Below are 20,133 nucleotides of genomic sequence, written 5' to 3' on the forward strand. Positions count from 1 at the left end.
ACTGATCGTGGAAAAGACGGCGTTTAAACGGACGGTTGGAAAAATGGAAACGTTTCGAAGATATTCCAAGCGCGTTTATACCATGCTATGTGACGCGGTTTACTCGAAGCGTCACACCATGTTCAAAGCCACGGGACGCTTAATCTTTTTACGCTTTTTCAAGGTTCCTTTGCGCGCCGAGGAATTATTTTTTCCCCTGTTCACACGGTTATTTTTTCACCGTTTCTCTCCTTTTCAACGTTGCAATCGACACGGTGCCGAGAAAAGCGCGTATAAAAACGTAAGAGTATATTTTTTCTTAGAGATAAATTTCCCTCTGTAAAAAAAAAAAAAAAAAAAAAAATGGATTTCGCGATAATCTCATGAAAAAACGATCTGCTTCCTCGATGAAAATTTCGCGGAAAATTTTAATACGGTTTGAAAATGGTCGAAGGCTGGACGCGGAAGCTGCGAACTATCGAATCGAAGATTGGATTTGTGCCAACGTTTCCCACTAGCTGGAACCATCCAGTTCTTTTCAGTTCTTTGACCTCTTTCATCCCTGATGTCCTTCCAGAATATGATCTTTAACGTTTCGAAGCAAAATAAAATAGTAACGGATGCTCTTAATACTTTCCTTCTCTTCGACATTCTTCCGATTTCTGATACGAAGGCCAAATGTTCGATCCTCGATCAAAAATAATTTTTCCATTATCAGTTATTATCTCTATCGTATTTGACGAATAGTTTTTTCCAAAATTATGCAATAAAATATTATGTATATATAAATTTCAATTGAATGGATTATACTGGCAATATAAAAACGATAATATAACGAAATATGTGATACCCTGAGATAAAAAGATTCAAGGTCGATTGCTCGAATTAATCTCCCTTCACGTTTCACTTTTCATCCATTGCCAGTTTCACGTAATAACTCGAAGGGCGTTGATCGTTCGCGCCACGATTCTCTTTACCCCCACCACTCTATTTCGCTTCATACCATCTTGCGGTGTATGGAGGAGTTAAGTCGATCGTTCCGACCTTTTTCGACATTCGTAGCGGATAATTCGAGAAGAGGGGGAAGGAAGCGAGAAGAGGGACGATCGCGGCCAGTACACATGAAATAGGAGCGCAGGAAACAAATCCTTAGGCCCGCTTCCGTTCCGCCTCGAATTTCACGACCGAGGCTTATACGAGATCGGGACAATGGAGATGGAAAGGGAGGGGACAAATGGGATGCGTGAGCCGAGGCGCGCTAAGGGGATCGAAACGCGACAGCACAATAAGACACGGAACCGATAATAATTCTCCCTTCCTTCGATTCTCGAAACGACCGACTAAACGAACTTCCGTCTCGTCTAGGGCGAAAGTGAAGCAAGATGATTCAATTGCGATGCAATTAACGCCAATTGTCGGCACGAGAGAAACTACGCAGATACGAGTGACGCAAGATATATCTTTCTGATCGGCAAATATCGAGGTCAAAGGATGAATCGTTTTTTCTAAGCGACAAACGAGAACCAGGAAGATCTAATCGATGAGATAAAAACGAGGTTATCGAAGGTACTAACGCCTGAGTGTAAAATAGAAAGAAGAGGAGGGGGGAAAAAAGAAGCGAGATACCGGAAGGAGGAAACCTAGAAAGCCAAGTCGAATGGGAAATGAAACGAGAGAGAGGAGGAGGAAGGCGAAGGATAGGTGAATGAGAGGAAGAGGGAGGAAGACGGAGCAAGGATGGAGGCGATAGACAGGAAAAGGACAGAGAACGCGCAGTGCAAAGTAGCGGAGAAGTGTGCGAGTCGAGTGCGAGTGCGAGGGAGGGAAACGCGGAACGCCATGGAGCAGTGTGGAGCGAGGATCGCGGGACGGGAGGAGGGTGTAGTAACGGCTGAGGGGGGAGAGGGGTTCGCGGTGCAAGCTTGTAGGGAGCGTCAGTGTCAGTGTGCATGCGGACGGCGAGTCGGTTGGCGGTGTGGGAGCTCGCGTTGCGTCAAATCGCATCGCGTTCCCGAACGAAACTGTGCTGTGCTGTTGGACACGCGTCGTTTGGGCGCGAGTTTCGAACCGAACCGATAGATTCATCCAACGATTCGTTCGCGCTTACCTTTCGATTCCGTCCGTTTGATCGATGTGACTCGGCCGAATGATGCGAGATAAGTTTTGTTCGTTCGCGATCGCGGAGTGCCGCCTCGTTTATCGACCAAGATATTCCTGGATACGCGGTTCTTATACGATCGATTATCGATAAAAGGCTATCTGCATTATTATTCGACAAAAGTATATATAATACATCGTAACGAAAAATATAACGGCGAGGATCGTTTCGAGGGGCAAGAGAACAGGTTCTGCCCTCCGCGACTCCGCCTTTCGTCTTCCGCCTGAAGCCTCTGCCAACTTTTATCTCTTCTCCCCGTGAGGCAAAGTAGTATTCTATTAAATCGCGCGTGCATCTCGCCAAGTTTTCCTTGGAACATTGCATACCCTTAAATTCTGAGTTTCTGAATGATTATTATAGACACCGAACGATTCGATTGTATGCTCGAATTAACTCTCCAAACTACAATGAGTGGGTTATTGGTGATCCATATCGGTAGACTCCAAACTTATTTCATTAACGTCGTCTACTGGGCTCAGTTACAGATCGCGAGAGAGTTGAATTTAAGAATTGGCGCGTTCGCAATATCGCAATATCGATACTACGTCAGTTTTTGTTGCTACTTGCCTCCTCTTTGAGAGCCTTTGAAACAGAATATCTCGTATCTACGAGCGTAACGGTCGTGTGGACGCGAGGGTTATATAGCGGTCGAGAGGCGATTCAACGCATGTGTCCTTGACCCAACTCGAACGCGTATTCGAGCGATGAGAGCGCATCAGTGAACGGTCGTCGTTTCCTCTCCTAGTTACATTTCTCGCTATCACGAGAAATCATCATATGTCGGACGGTGATTTGATTTCTGTCTTTCATTATCAGTAATCCAGAACAGGAATTCGTTGAAATATCGAATATGACAGATATTGCAATCTAACGTAATATCCATAATTACAATAATTCTCATTATTTCATGACATTAGTCTTGTCTTTCTATCATCGAATTGTCCAGTAAAATTAAAATTATCGAAGAATTGAATTATTTTATTATCTTGGATATATTTTTTCTTTTCATTCCATAAAAAAAAAAAAAAAATATTTTTCGATCTCGTATATTCCCAATTTTGCTTGGGAAAGACAAACACGTCGTTTACCAATTTAGATACGCGCATCGAATTCGACGGATGTTACGCGATTGGCCCTATGTAAACCACAACAGATGTTGCGAGCTCCCTCGTACACACACACACGTCGTTCACTAAACGCAGAGGCGCACGGTTAAGGCAAATAGAAATATCCCTCACAATCGGTTTCTCGGTTTAGACCCGAGGAGGCATCGTGACGTTTATATTTAGCCGATCGACCGGCAGTTTTTACACTGGAAATTTGCATGGACGGGATGTGATAGTTTAAAAATAAACCCATCTCACCGGCGGAGCGATGCGGGACGTTACGATTGTCCTTGACCCGTGGAAAGCCCATTCGGGTGGACGCGAGGCAGACTCGCGCGCGTGTGTTCCTTCACGCTCCAAAAGTTGGCTTTAGTCGGTCGATTCGCTTTAAAAATGAATGTCGGAAGGGAAAGAAAAAAAAAAAAAAAAATGGGAACGAGATGAACGAGATCCTCTCGACCAAGGGTGATCTCTTCCATTCGGAATGCGCTTTTGCAGGAAGTACGATCGCTCTGACCTTTGACATCGAATGGAGGCTTTAAATTCCGATATATCAGAGGTTCACAATGTTACTTACGTGTAAACATACGAGGAAGTGCGCGTCGGTTTATCAATAGGTGAGCTCGAGTATAAATCAACACCTTAGATCGGATTCAGATCGAATAATTTAATCGTTGTCGTTATCATCGAGCAGCGTTAAGGAAGATACAAAAGGCGACGATACGCGGTCGTTAATTATTATCGTTTCTCGCGTCATCGCGTGCTTCGTCGATAGAACGCGAAGAGCGCGCAGACGTCGTTTCATCGTCGAGGATTTGCGGGTGTTCCAGGTATTTTGTGGGCAAAAGGGCTTTTCGAGCTTCGTGAAAAATAAAAATAAAAAAAGGAAAAGAAATAAGAGAAAAAAGGGGGTAGGAAAAAAGAAACGTCGAGACGCGCTTTTCGAAGGTGGTACGGCACGAGAACGAACAGAGAGTCGGTTTATAAAAAGAGTCGCAGCGTCGACGACACCGAGCGTCGCTTGTCGCGTGTCGACGCAATCGACACGCTTGCCAAAGGGAGCGGAAAAACGAAAGCTTTTTCGTCCTCCTCGCTCGCGAATTTTTCGTCGATTCGACCGAGCTATTAACCGAGAAACTTACTCCGTTCTTCGTGTATTCTCTTTTAACTACGTCTCTCGACGTGAAACTACTAAGGAAAACGAGAGAGAAAGAGAGAGGGAGAACGTATCCGAGAAGCAAATTCGAATCGCAATTTCCAATTCATCTGCGTTCACGTTACGCTTCTGGTTGTTGGTTTTCCCATCGCGTCCCTCTTTTCGTCTTGTGCATTCAGCGGCGTTAACGATCTCTTCTAAACTACTCGTAGGCCCGTGAAGAGCTACGGCGCGTCACGGAAGACAAAAAGAATCGTAGCGTCGCGAACGAGAAAGAACGGCAGTCAGTAAGCGGAGTGGTCTCGTTTCATTTTGCTCTTACCGCCTCTTCTCTTCTGTTCCTCCTACTGCTACGTTGGTTTTGTCTGTCTTCTTGAGTTACCTCGCAGCGTCCGAGTCCCGTCAAACCTTATTGCTGTTTTATCCCTTGTGCTGTGTATATATATATATTGCATCCATGGTTAATATTGTTCCAGTTTCTAAACACGTAAGATTAGGAAAACTTGGGTCTTACAATATTGCCTTTTGTCATTCTAATTCTATTAAAATCTAGGATTCTCCCTCCATTGTTGATGAGATTCATTTACGGAATTAGTTACAATTAGTCCAAGTTCTGGCTTCGACAGAGTCGATTTAAATTCATCAGAATATTCAAGTTCAAATTTGATTTCTTTCATTTTTCCATTGTCCAAGTATTATCAAATCTAGGTTAGATTATTCTTGTTCTATTAATATATTGTTTAAAATTTGTGCAGTTCTTTTTCTTTTCTTTTTTTTTTTGTCAAACTTGGATCTAACTTTCTTATTGAATTAGAATTTGTCCAGTTCTTAATTTTGAATTTTATATCTAGAAATAGTGAAAATATCAGACGCTATTAAAAAGTTGACGAAGTTGGTGGAATTAATTTCGCGATCTCCTCGTTACTTTTGTGGTTAAAAAAAGTGGGGGGGGGAACCAGTTCATTGCAAAGGCAAGATAAAAAAAGTTGCGAAAGTGGTGCGAAGAGAAGACGCGAGAGGCAGAAACGAAGTTAGACTCGAGAAAAGACTCGTCTCCAATTATCCAAGGTCTCGAGCGACGCGCGACGGATGTCGCGAAACACGCCCATTGCAAACGTTACGACTGTACAAACACGACGTCGATTCCCCCGCCTAATTACTCTCGAAACAGTTTCTTTGCAATCAATTCTAAATCCCACCATCTCCGTTTCTATGCTTCGCACGATCATGCGCTTCTTTCAACCTTGCAGAATTCACATGTTATTTTAAATTACGTTACAACAATCGACAATCGTATTGTGTACATATGTGAATTGTGTACATACTGCTATATGTGAATCACTAATAATTAAATTAGAATAATACAAATAAATAGGTTATAAATTTAATTGTATTTCTATTTGAATACGTGTCAGAATTAATTTTGTGAAAAACAGTCGCACGTATCGTATTACTAAAAATTACTGATATCGCAAATGAGTCAGAAGATAAAAAAAAAATCGACGTTTACTCAATACTTATTATTAGACATTGAAAATAATTAAACGTTGAAATGATGTGGATACGAAACAATTCGATGTGACATTTTTAATTATTTTTAGTATGTATTTTTAGTTATCATTTATAAAACGTTCCAACTTCTAAAAATAAATATAGATCAATATTGGATCCAAATAAAAAAAAAAAAGATAAGATTTTACAAAAAGCAAATTATTATACATATCAGTTGATTCAATTATTTCTGAGACAATTGATATGCATTCAACTGAATATTTGCAATTTTGCACGTCATCAGTGATGTACAAGTGCACAACGACCGATGTTCAATAGAAGATCGGAAGGAAGAGGGGAAGGAAGTCTCGCGTCCTCGCATCATCTCGCTCACTTGCGCTCCAACGAATCTTTACGAAAGTCGTGTTTCTAGATTTACACGTTGCGTCACGTCATCGATCGTATTTTAAGGCTAGCATGCACGCATGTACGTTCGCACACAAGGCACACAAGGCACAAACATACGCACGCCGCATGGCCGCACTCAAGCCGCAAGGTGTAAGAACACCACGGATTGATAACATCCTGCTTTCGATTGGTTGATTTCTCGCCTTTACCGAACAAGTAATCGGATATTATGCCTCTCCTTTCGAAATCTAACGTTGTAACGCAATCACCGAATAATATATTGAATAATTCAGTTGGTTAGTTACTTTATACTTTATATATATTTAGAGAGAATAAATCTCAATTTTTTTTTTTTTTTTTTTCGTTCAAATTCGTAAGTAAAAATAATTGAAACGATCATCTTCAGTTATTTCGATAAAGCGAAAAATGGATAACAAAATTTCCAAACAATAGAGAATCGAGTTAGTTTGCCTTTATAGTATTATCCTTTTAGTTAAATACGCTTGAACAAGATTATGGAAGGTCGATCGATTATTCCCTTTCGTTCAAACGTTTTCAACAATCCCGTTATTACTTCGTAATTAACGTTATTACGGGCAAACGCGCGTTTATGGTAATCGCCCAACTCATGAAATCGTATATACGTATACGTTGCGCCCTCGAAAATAGTCGATCGAGCGCCGCGCGTATTACGAATCGTCGAGGAATTCGGCTAGTTTTTCCTTTACCCCCTCCAGTCTGGTAAAAAAACCTCTTAACCGAGTCGAACGCGGAAAGAAAGTCGCTGACTCGAGTAGATTCCTCGCTGGTTCTTTCCCCTCTGTTGCAAACTCGAGCTTAATCGCCACTTAAGAATCACGTGATCGCGCTTCATTGTACGATTTCATTTAAATTATCATGAGAAAATTTTTCTCTCGTTTTCTTCATACCATCTTCACATATACATACATATATATATATATATATATATATCCGTTATATTTTACTTTTGAGAAAGACACGATACATCGAGTCATTAAAAATCGATATCTTAAATAATATTTTCTTAGTCTAGAATTTGCCGATTCAACGTTTATTATAACAACCGCGAATCTCGGATCGATCAATTAACGAAATCGTACAGCTTGACGTGATTAAAGGGCAACGAACGGGGTTCGATTGAACGGTTACAATGGACACGCGCTTAACCCAGTTCCAAGACGAATTTCGGTCGGCTCGTTTATGGAAATCCAGCGTAGTTGCACGAATTCCAGGAACCGAATTACATCGAATTTGAGGTGGCGGAAACGCGCGCGTCATCGCCCCTCCCCCCCCCACCTCACCCATGGCCGCCCAACCCCATTAGTTTCTCGGTGGGTACGGGCTGCCCCCGCAAAATGCCTCTCGCGTAATTGCGAATTGCCATCGTTGCGCGTTCGACGATCGATTTCCATGAGAGCGCGACGAGATGATTCGTCGTTGTTCCTCCACCGAATCGGGTTACCAGTTAATTTCACGTCGTTCGCAACGCGGGATCGTATTACCGCCTGTAACAACGTTTCATCCTCGATTCGGGCTCGACCCCGATATATCTGAATTTCGTTTATTCCCCTCTCCCCTTCCCTCTTCCCCTCCCCCCCTCCCTGCTGCGATTAACTGCCATTCTCCTTTCCTGCGCGGATCGCTTTATTACTTTCATCTCCTGTCACCCACCTTCCTTACTTCCCGACCTGCCACAATGTTCCCCCCCCACTTGCCATTTCTATTTCGATTTAATTGTCGTGTTTTCTTAGCGAAGCGACAGCCTCGACCCGATTACGACTCTTTAAGAGTTTTAACGTTTGTGATCGTCTGGAAAATTCGTTTCTCGATATCAAAACGAATCTCTCGGGCTTTTAGCCTTTTCCTCGTCCCTGACACGCGAGACAATAGATTGAAGATAGATTCGTTTGTACTTTTTTGCTTTCCTAAGTTGTTTCTTGAGTGTACATCGATTCCGTATAGAGACAATTAATTTTACGCATCGATGGGTTTTAAGGTCTCTTCTCGAATGATAATTAAGAGTGACGTGTGACTATGTTCGATCAATTTCTTTCGAGAACGCTGCTTCTCCGTTTAAAATGTTAAAACTTTTCTCCTTTTGAAATTATCCGAGTTCCGAATTTCAAAATTGTATCATACGAAGTATGGTATCATAATTTTCTTCACGTTGAAATTCGAAAAAAAGGATATGAATTTTATATGAATTATTCAACTTCATTTTCTAAAGAAATAAAAGATGTAAAAATTTCCACTTTGAAATCGCGCGCGATAGTCGATAGTCGATTTTAGTTGGTTGAATGACCGGCAGAGGGCAGAGATGAGCCAAAGTGGCCGAATCCGCAGAATGAAATAAAAATCGTTTTCCATCAGCTTGACCGAGTTTTAAGGGTTGCGTTCATGTTTGTGGTGGTGATGATGGTGGTTGAGGAAATCGAGTGGTTACGATGGTGTCGATCGATCGTCGAAGTTCCCGGCCGCTGCTCGGACAGGTTGTTGTTCATTGAACAATGAGACGCGTGCGTCGATAACCGATCGTTTTGAACTGCGTGGCAGAGCGGCCTAGTGTATGGTGACAAGTCGTCGATAGTGAGAAAAAGTGATCAAGATCGACTTGTCAGGTGTCGAGCACAAAACGAGAACAAAATGTGCAGCAAGTGCAGTGAGTGTTGCCAGGGATCTAGGCATAGTGTGGACGCTAGCCCCACGCCAGGATCAGATTCTGAAACTTCAGGTAACCTTATCGGCTTCCTAAGGATCTTGTGGTTTACCGCTACACTTTTAACTATATTTCTTTTTCTTTTACTTTTAACTTTATCCATCTCTCTTTTTTTCGCGCTTTTTTCATTGGTGAGCGCATAATATTCATAATCTAATTTCATAAGAGACATATCGAGAAAAGAGAAAAAATTAGGAAACAACATTATCGACCGTACACGGAATTCGCACGCGTTATAAGATTACGTCATCAGTTAACACAAAACAAAAGACTCGTTTATCCTTTTTCTACTTGTTAGAGGTTTTATCTTTCATATGACGGAAATCAAGAAACAACGTTATCAGACTTTACTCGATTTTCACGCGTATTACGGGATTATATGGTCGACATAAAACAAAAGGCTTATTTATTTATTTTTATTAGGAATCTTTATCTTTTATAAGACGAGTTTTTAGTTTTTTCGTTGATGGAAAAAAAAAAAACGATTCGCGGAATCTTCTCGCGTTTTTCTCGCGACCGCTTAATCTCCGACTCTTCTCGTTCTTCTTTCCTCTGTAGTAACTCGGATATTTCCCGGAAAGAAAAACGTGCGTTTATCCAGAGAACTTTCTCTCGCTTTTCACCCGTCCCGGGACGAACTTTTAATCTCTCGCTCTTCGAGACTACCAACTCGCCGTTCTTTCGAAAGAACGGTCGGAAAGAAGAGTCGTGTATACGCGCATATATATATATATATATCTATTTCTACAGGCTACGATTCCGTTGATAACGAGACTTTTTTCTATCGTTCGTGTACCATACGTCGTGGCACGAAAGAGGATCGTTTACGCGACACGACGTGTCCGTATAGTAAACGAGGTTACGAGAAGCGTAATGTTGTAGGGCAAGGGTTGAAAGGAGGGGGAAGAGGAAGAACAGGGAAAAAGCTAGCGCGCTTGGCACAGCCTCGAGCCATCCTTCTCCAATCCCCTTTTTTCCACCCTTTTGCTCTTTCATTTTGTAAATATACACGGACCTTTTGACTTTTAGATTTTCCCAGGACTTTGAGAGGGAGCGAGAGTTTATCGGAGAGCGTTTTCGCGCGAAATGTTTGTCATGGAAATGCATCCACGTTTCTATACCGACATTTCTATACCGTTGGCTGCCCAGACTCGATTTTATTAAATCGTTATCTCCACCCGACTCGCTATCACCTTCTACGTTCCCTCGCGCTATGGACACGAGCATAGAGTATTCGTTTCGCGGATTAACGCCCGAACCTCCGTGAAAATGGGGTCGAACAGGGTGTAAATTTAAATTCATACCTCCCGCGTGGCTAAGAATGTGAAAGTAGCGGGATCCTTATAAATTTACGCGACGAACAGACCGTCGACTCTGCAGAAACGACATGTATATTCCTGAAATATGCAGGATGCATATACCTAGGTCGTGCGACCAACACACATACGTTCACCGGCGCAACCTAACCTAACCAGAATCGCTCTCTCTCTCTCTCTCTCTCTCTCTCTCTCTCTCTCTCTCTTGCTCTTGAGTTTCGAGGTTTTAGCTAGGCAGCCATCGTCGAGCACCGAATAATTTTCGAGGAAATAACTCGCCTCGCAATTATCCTCGAGCGAGTCGCGCGCTAGCGATCGAAGAGTGGGGAGGAGATAATCGTTTTATCCGAAGATGGGATTAAGGAAGAAGTCGAGATCTCTTTGGCTACCGGATATCGCTAGCTCGTCAACATTCTAAGCTCCTTTCGGTGCTCGAAACTGGCGCTGTTTTTCCCAAGTTTCCAAATCTTCTCTAGTGAGAAGGTATTTCCGAAGTATGGTTAGGGGGGGAAGTTTATCGCGCCAATTAATTTCGTATTCAATTTGCATCGCGTAACCCGCGAGGGGGGGAATACGCGGCAAACTTTCCGGATGCTTCTGGTCCCCTCGTTTCGTAACGGTAATCGTCGACCAAATTCTCTTGCCTCGTTGCGTAGCCTCGATGCTAATGGACCCGTATCTCTCTTTTCTTGTTGCAGAGGAAGAGTGGAATTCGGATGGCAAGGGTCGACAGTCCAACGACATCGGTGAGTCAGTTCTCTCTCTTTCCCTCCCCCCCCCCTCCCCCTTTCGAACAAGACAACAAGAAAACTTTCGTTCAGAGAGAACTCGGTCGAGGATTCTTCTTGTACTTTCGTACTTCGATCCTTTCGGTATTTATTCGTTATAAATTTGCTCAACTTGGAATATAATTGCACAGGAGCGAAAAAATGTTGTCCTTATTTTATTTTTATCGACAAAGATAACCGTAAAGAATCATAGAGAAACGAACGAAGTGAAAGACGAGAAAAAAAATATCTTAATTACAATGATTCTGAGGATGATTCTCAGATATAGATCTGAAAAGAACGTATAGCGAATAAATATTAATAAGATATAGATTTTTGGCGATGAGTGCTTAAATCTGCTTCTGCGTATAGTTTTGATGTTTGTTGGTGTTTAAGTAGAAAATATCTTAATTCCAATGATTCTGAGGATGATTCTCAGATATAGATCTGAAAAGTATAGCGGATAAATACTAATGAAATATAGATTTTTGGCGATGAATGCTTAAATCTGTTTCTGCGTATAGTTTTGCCGGGTTGGTGTTTAAGTAGGCACGCGTTACAAGCTTAACTTAACCCCTGGAATCGGCGAAGCGTCTGTCGGGTTTCCTCGGTTCGAGTTTCAGTACCGGCCACCTTCGTCTCCCTTCCGGCTGCTTCTCGTGACGCGTGAAAGCGATACGTCGACCGCCCTTCCTCCCTTCTCGTTAATTTTGCCTCAGGCTATGCCTCTCTTTTTCTCCTTTTTCATCACCGTTGCTCGTACATCGCTGCCTGCTGCCTCTCCTCCAACGTTTTTCGTGGCTGGAACGATGACGTTCCAACGAAGGAGCGTGCTCTTACGCGCCACTCAAATCCTGTATTTACCGTAAACGTGATTTTAAACGAATTTTCGTATGACTTAGAAATTAAGACGAATTTACCTGGAGTTTGGAATTTTTTGTCATTGATCAAGATTTGTTTTTTAATCTTCTTAAATTTCGGGTTTTAATCTTTTTAATTTTTTTCTATATTTTTTGTTATTATTTTTTTTAATAGTATAACTGCATACTTAACCCATATTGTCTAAAAAAAGACTCTTACTCTTATTATTATATTAATTCGTGACAATAAGTAGGGGGAATGGATATTATTGTATACATATAATTTGAACGATATAATTTGATGTTCGAGCAAGCATTGTTATATTTTTTATATTCTTGTTATTTTTTTTTTATAATTTTTTTTTATAATTTTTTATAATTTCTTTGTTATAATTTCTTTTATAAAACTTATAAATCGTAATTCAGATTTTAGTAATTTCTAACGAATGATTTTCGATGTCACGTATCAGGCTCGCGATACATTAGATGCGTGATTCGAACAATGACTAATCGAATCGAACGCCCTTAATTCTGAAAAGAGGATTTCGATATGCACGAGATACGATCGCATTTGTCGTAAAGTTAGCCTCATTTTTCATTTTATTTCCTGTAAATATTCACTCATGCTATTCGTCATATATATTTCATTCTATTATTCAATGTTCATGGAGAAGAATATTGCGTGTGATACGAAAAATGCTGGTTCCGAGGAAACGAATTAAAACGGCATTTCCGTTCACGTCGGCAAACTCGTTTACTGTCTTCCCACATTTCCTTTCGAAAACTTGAAACTTCGACGAAAGTTTCTACAAACTATTCGATTCGAATTTCCTTTCTCTTTAGTAGAATGAACAAATAATACAACTTCCCGGATCTCTTTTTACTCATTTACCTCATGCTTGCATATACTTACCGACCCGTGATAGAAATTGTTAAATATCCTCATGCATATACATAATATTTGCAAAGTTCGCATTATATAAAAAGAGTATATCCTATAAATACATAATCGATACGTAATATTAATAAATAAATAGATTGAAAACGCGAAGAAAAAGTTCGCGGTCTCGATTGATAACATTGGGTGTTTCTCAGTCGGTGTCTCAACGATACAAGTGCATACTAGAGGCGCGCCAGTCGCCGTCGACGAGATGGCGCGATACGTCGCTCGCGTCGCATCTAGTCGCGAAACGTCAACGGCGTCGCGGTGGTCGCGTCGTGGGCGCCCTCGCCGCCGGTGGACGCCGGTCGAAGCGAATCGCGTGCCAATCTTTTAAAACGTTTTCTCGCCACACCCTGTTGCCAGTTTCTCTGTGAAAAACGCGTTTCGTGGTATTATTTCGAGTTCCCTTTCGTTTCTCCAATTTTTTCAATTTTCTTAGATTTTTTGAATCGCGTGTCGCCGGTCATCGTCCTTCCATTCGATCGAGGACGCCAGAGTTAGTCCCGCGGTTCCTTTCCTCGCGCTACCATGCATCTGGACGTCGAATATTATTCTCGCGCGAAACAATGACGCGATTTCGAAGGACGCTTTGTAGTGTTCTCGATACGAAGGAGGGACGTTTTTGGGATGCAGATCGAAGGAGATCATTCTGGAGGTGCGTTCCCGTCTAATCCCCCTAGCGAAAACTCCTAATTAAAGAAGTAAGTGATAATGATTCTCGATGAAACGTATGCTGCTCGCTTTCTCGCATCGCTTTGAATTGTATCTTGCAATCATAATCCTGAGAATCGAAAGAACTTCGCTGTCTAATTGCTCGGTATGGCAACGTGTGCATGTCGCGCTGTCTCGCTTCAATGAACGATCACCGGTTCGGTTCTTTGTCTTTCTCGCGGCGTCGAACGGCGACGCTCGGCGGATCCTCCGTCAACTAATATTGATTATAAAAGCGGCGGTGGCGGCAGCAACGGCGACGGAGGTGGCGGTGGCGGCAGCAACGAGGATTTTAGCGATGCTTCCTTTCGATTTGGTTTTCCTTCTGGCAGCCGGCTGCCGGCAGTAGTGCACGCGTCTCGGTTAAGATAGTGTGACGATCGCATGAAGTGTTTCATGAATTTATTTTCTTTTCGGTTTTGACTTCTGGTCATCGAACTATTATCGTTTATCGCGGGTGTTTGACCTACGATGAAATGTAAGCGGGAATTCCGTTGACGCTGCTCGTGGTTTCGAGCTAAGGTTAGGAGTCCGTTTGATTCGTAAGTTGTCCCAAGAGAGGAAAAAAAAAAAATAGAGGGATAGCAAGTGGTAAGTAAATCATCTCGCGATTAATTTTACGACAAATTGTGCAAAAGAAAAAGTAATCCGCAAGTGGGCCGTTTCGATATTCTTCTTCCTCTACGCTTCGAAAATTCTTCGTTCAAGCCCGATCGATGATCTCGAATGTACATATAGAAGGGTTAGACGAGCCTCTTTCAAGGAAGGTCCTGATTTTCGCGTAACTCGACACAGAACGGGACATGCGACACGTGGACGATAGGAGCGATGGAGAGCGGCGCTAAATAACGCAAAAGCACGTCCTCACGCACGTAATCGCGCACGCACGCACGCACGTGCACGTGCCACGGATGTTTCCTCTCTCCGAAAGGCATTCTTCGGCTTCAAAGGCGATATAGATTTTTTTTCTCTCGGCACATGCTCGATTCAGAGGCGGCCACGCACACACGCTCTCGTCCCGACACGGCAGGCGTATGCGCACCACGCTGCTTTCTACTCGCGTTTGCAGCTAGTACTCGCCTCGAAAGAGGGTGAAATTAAGGGAACGTTGAATGCACCGTCCTATAACCCAGACCCCTTTTTTCCCGTACACCTCTTCTCTCTTCTTCCTAGTTCCATCTCCCTCCATCTTATACTCTTTTCGTTTTCGCTCTCCATCTGTCTTCAATACAGACTCGATTCTTTCTCTCCATTCCTTTGCTTCTCGTTAAACTCGGCCATTGTTCGCGGAAAAGAGTAATAGTTTCGCGATTGTCCGATCTCGAACAAAACAACGAATTACTCGCGACGGTTTTCGATCGAAAAATTGCCAAAAAAAAAAAAAAAAAAAAAAACGTTGGAGAAAGCCTCGTTTAAAACCTAACCGTCTTTCCAACAGTTCCATTCTCCGTAATAACCTCGAACAATTACGGTTAATTAACGCGCGTTGTGGCCGAGTCGTCCGTTCGCTGACCTTTTGTCCGAACGCATCGTAAACCTCAAGGTTGGCAGTCCTTTGCGTTTCCACGTAATCCGATATCCATTGGTCGGATACTTTTTCGCGTAATTTTCGAAAGCTTTTTTCGATTCTCTGCTCGACTCGGCTCTGTGAAATTTGAATCGTTATAGCGAGGGAAACAGGGAAGAAAGGAGGGGGGGGGGGGGCATGGAAGATGAAGAGAAGGCACAGGAGCGCACTTTGGAACGCGTATTTTTGGCCGACGATAATCGATAAACGGCCTGCGGAGTTCGCCGAGAAATTATTGTCTATTTGGTCGAATATCTAATACACGTTATAACCGTGTAACCGATCGGTTTATCTTTCTCGTTGTCAAAGACGATTTTACGCTTTAACGAATTTTCACGTTATTTCGTTGAAAATTCATTTTTCAATCGAACCACGCCAATTTTGAGGCAAACTCGTTCTATTTCATTTTGCCCGATGCGTTAAGTGCTAATTCAATATCGAAAACGATGCACGCGTGGATATATACGGATCAAATAAATTGAACGAAGATCGAATCGCCGATGGATTGTATCGACAAAGTGGTGGATTTCGTTGGAACGAGCGGGTTATATACGAGCACAGTTGCAGAGTATAAAACCGAGTCAAAACTTTTCCGCGCCTAATAGACGCCGATCGTTCTCGTCGGCCAGATTAATACGCGGCTCTTGTATGGTCACTATTCGCCTGATGCTTTTCCTGCCTTGAACAAGAGCTACGATTCCGTTCGCTGTAGGAGATTGGATAGTTTTTTTTTCTATAAAATAGCATAGAGTAGCATTTTTAATTACAATAATTCATATATAATTATTATATTTGTATTATTTTAATCAATAATATAATTGATTTATTCTTATATCTGTATATATAGATAGAGAGATTTGAAAATCTTATATTTTTATCGCATAAAATATTGGAATCTTTAATCGTTCCAAAATTCTCACAGATATGCAACAATTATACCTGGATAGGTCAAGAAATCAAAATTACTCCCGTAACAGACAACGTGTCTCGTGATGGCAATCGAAATCGATCGAAGCCAACAAGCAACACGTATAATGTAATTCTAATCGCGCAGGATCATGGGCTACGTGTAGTGCATTCGATCGTATTCCATGGAACTGATTAAAGTCGATGGACTCCTTACACATCGAATCGATCATCTTATATTTCGAGAATTATCTTTCCCTTATACGACGTCTCTTTGCTATAAGTTCCGCTATAATTAGGGTGCATCATTTTTTGCGTAGGAGTTGTCTCCGTCTAGTCGAAAAGAGGATATTGAACTTTTAATTAGGATATTGCTATCATTCTATCTTAAAACTTTTCATAAAAATTTGTAGCGTTATAATTTATCATTTAAAAAAAAAATTCAGGGACGTAGTAATAAATATCTTTAGTTATTTTTTTTTAGGTTATTTATCATATTCTCTTCGCGATTTTTCTAAAAAAATGAAAATTATTGGAAAACAATTTAAGAGGTATATTCATCGATATACGAGAAACGCATCGATTCGTTGCCAAGAAATTGTCAAGCCTGTATTTGTACGCAGGTACATATTTGCAGAGACCGACCGTTTGGAATCTTATCTACGATGACGAATTATCGAATATCCGAACGTTAGATTAGATTTCTCGGTTAACGGGCGAATATAGGCGGACGAGAAAGACAAGCTTTCGTTGATTCGTCGGTTTCGTTCCCTCGTTCTCCGTCTCTCTCGCTCGCGTGTGTGCTACACACCGCTATTCTGAAAATAAACGCGTTCGAGAATCTCGCGGTGTCGTGGTTGCCAGTACTGGTTGTATCGTCGAGCACGGAGCTTCGAGTTTTATCGAACCGGTCGGTGCACGGGGATATCGCCCGCGTATCGCTCAGATCATCCGTAGTTGTTCCCTCGTCGCATGTTGGACTCGTGTACTATACTTTTCTCTCTCTCTCTTTTTTTTTTTTTTATGACCAACGCTTCCGTTTCGTGATTTCGAAGGAGGGCGAGAAAGGCAGGGGTTACTTAGAAAAATCAATTTTAGCAAGGAGACTTTCGCGAAATTTGCCATGTCGCTTGAATTATAATAATATTAAATAATATCGTGTTATTATACATGTGTATCGAAATCGGTACAGGATCGTAAAAGTGTGTTGAATGATAATTGAATAAAATAGTGATAATATGTATTGTTAGAAAGAAAAAGAAAATTAATCTGAACAAAAATTCAGATATTCGAAATGTTAATTTCGATCGAATCATATTTTCTTCATCGAAAGACTCTCGGTGCTTTTAACGGATTTCAATACGGATGTCGGTTATATAAAATTCTGCCCGTCTTCACGGTAATGGATTTCAGCGCGTAGACTTATCCCTGTAGAAGATAAATCGACGAATGACGTTTCAATTTCGCGATCGACGCGAAGTTGTTCTGCTCGTCGGTGAACGATCGATGACGAGATAATCGATAGACGAGTGAAAGACATCGAAAGGACTCGTCGCTTCTTATCTCGTCGCCTGTTTCAGTCGCGGCCAATCATCTTGAAAATTTACCAATTAATTTTTACGAACGAAAGTCCCTGCGTTGACATCCATTAGTCTGGCAGCAATACTCGAGATACCAATGGAGATACGTTTGCCTGGAATTCGCGGAGCTCGTTGTTAATTGGACGTCGACCGTCCCTCTCGAACGGATGGACACAACCGTTTGCGACCTACATTCGCATTGCGAGCTACCACTGTCGTCGTCCCGATTAAACGTAGATTCGTCGCTCAGTTACCTCTTCGATGCCGCGTGCCGCGCGGATTATCACGACACACTCGCGTAAAATAGTATATTTAATTTTGTGATCATAATTTTAGAAATATATTGGACCATCATTTGGCTGGACGAGTGGAAAAGAAGTGAGAGAGAATAGAAACAGTTCTAGTGAGTCAGTTGTAAATGCGATTATATTCAGACCTATGTTCAAAAATTAGTACGGATAGCGAGGAAATGTTAGAGGGCAGCACTAGACTAGATTGCTCGCGTTGCTTTGACAAGTAACGAATTGTAGAGATTGTAGACTTATCTTATGCAATTTTATTATTTTATGTTATAATTTTTTATATCATAATTTTTTTAATTTTTTAGTGTTCTATAGTTAAATATAGTATATATTTATTATAAAAATAGGTAACTTGTTTCTTATTTAAATGGAGATATTACGAGAGGAAGTGAGATAGAGCATTCGTTTCGTTCAGCCAATAACGAACGTGGCGAAAAGGTGGTAGGGATTCACACGTTACATTCGTCCGTGGAGAATATGTATATTGTTATTCTCGCGATAGATGTGATCTGTTGACCATGGTTCGGTAAATAGCGAATACATTCGGTCCGTGTTAAACCCGTGTTCGGAATTTCGGCTCTCCCTCGATACTCGTTTCTCGAGGGAGCGACGAACACGAATAAAGTGGCGCGTGCCTCATGGCGCCTATCGCCGCACGTGTCTTTCGTAACTATTTCCGCCCACTTCCGCGAACACGTTATTCTCGGCCGAGTTTATCCACGACTTTCTGCCAAATAGGTCGTGCCAAGGGGAAGGGGAGTACTTCCCCGTCGCGCTTAATTCGATTTTAACCCTATCGTTATTATAGGTGACTATAATCGCTCATCGTTGGACGTGCAGTGTATATCAAAGGTGACTATACAGTCATCCAACAATTTACCATTAAAATTCCTTGTCAAGTTTTGCTTCAGCTTGATATCCTTAATTGACACTTAAAGGACATGTAACAAAAATAGTTATTTTAGGGATGAGATCATCCTCATGGAAAGTCTAATTTATTGAAAAAAAATATTAAAAGATTCTCGAGTTATTTTCTTGACAAGAATAAACAAAAAGTATTATTTTTGTTACTGAATCCTTTTTCTTTTTCTATATTTATATTATATTATTATTATTAGAAATAGAACCTCGGAGTGTGCCAAATAAAATCGATATCAATCATTAATTATTTCAATATATATCATATATATAATACACGATATCTATGTCACGCTTATCTCCATTCCTCTTTACCTCCTTTCGTCCATATTCAATCGCGACTACGAACGCTTAAGCATGTAACATCAATATTTTATTCAATACCGTTTACGAAAAAAGTAAGTATATACAGCATACCAAACTCTATGATGAGCAAAAGGATTAATCAAACGACTGTCAAATTCTCTCCCCCTTTCTCGAAAGAAAAGACGAAAGAAGAAAGAAGGAAGCGTAAACTAAACAAGAATTTTCGCGATTTGTTTCAGGTGGGTCCGGCAGGGGGGAGGGTGAGGCAGGCTCGAACGAGGTTCCAACTGGGAGGAGAGGCGGCAGTGGCGGCGGCGTGGGTAGCGGAGTCGGCGGGGGCGGGGGCGGAGGAAGCGTGCTGGGGGTTGGCGGAGGTGGCGGAAGCGGAAGCATCGGCTCGGGGGGCAGAAGCGGATCAGGGGGAGGCCGATCGAGGGACGAGCCGAGGAGGCACACCCTCGGCGGCGATCACCAACCGTCCCTACATCATCAGCAGTTCAACGCGGCCCAGCAGCTACACCCCCTTCATCCCCATCATCTGCCGCCGCCACACGGCCAATACGGTACGCCGCCCACGCGTCATACCACCATGGATCTCGAGGTGAATCTTTGCTCACGCAACATGTAAATATATATATATATATATTGACATCTTATTGTTTGCTCTCGTTATTACATAATTTTTCTCGAGTCTTTTATACGGCGTGTTTTACCCCATTTCCTTCGAACGCGTTCTCCCGAATCTTGAAGAAGAATTGAAAGAATCGTTTGACGTTTTCTTCCGTCTTTTTTTTTTTCTATATTATCTTTCTTCCAGTTTTTATCTTATCTCCGTTTTATCGAATTGCAGGGGCTACGAAAGTTGTAAATTATCTAGAAAAAATTTATATCTCCATTTTTTTTTTTTTTTTTTTTTTTTTTT

The 20,133-nt window shown here is 41.8% G+C and overlaps 1 protein-coding gene across 18 annotated transcripts in view; it reads left to right on the forward strand.

The window, feature by feature from the left end:
• LOC122717340 overlaps positions 1–20,133 on the forward strand; it is a 96,814-nt gene that overhangs the window by 27,629 nt on the left and 49,052 nt on the right. For 17 of the 18 annotated variants that reach the window (XM_043941324.1, XM_043941338.1, XM_043941339.1 and 14 more), the window contains exons 3-4: positions 11,050–11,097; positions 19,451–19,812. In XM_043941324.1, the coding sequence (XP_043797259.1) occupies positions 11,050–11,097; positions 19,451–19,812 (410 nt within the window). The remainder of the gene's footprint in view (positions 1–11,049; positions 11,098–19,450; positions 19,813–20,133) is intronic. The other variant, XM_043941335.1, reaches the window with a different exon arrangement.

Source organism: Apis laboriosa, unplaced genomic scaffold (assembly GCF_014066325.1).
Source record: "Apis laboriosa isolate Shangri-la unplaced genomic scaffold, ASM1406632v1 scaffold4_cov146, whole genome shotgun sequence".
Lineage (NCBI taxonomy): Eukaryota > Metazoa > Arthropoda > Insecta > Hymenoptera > Apidae > Apis > Apis laboriosa.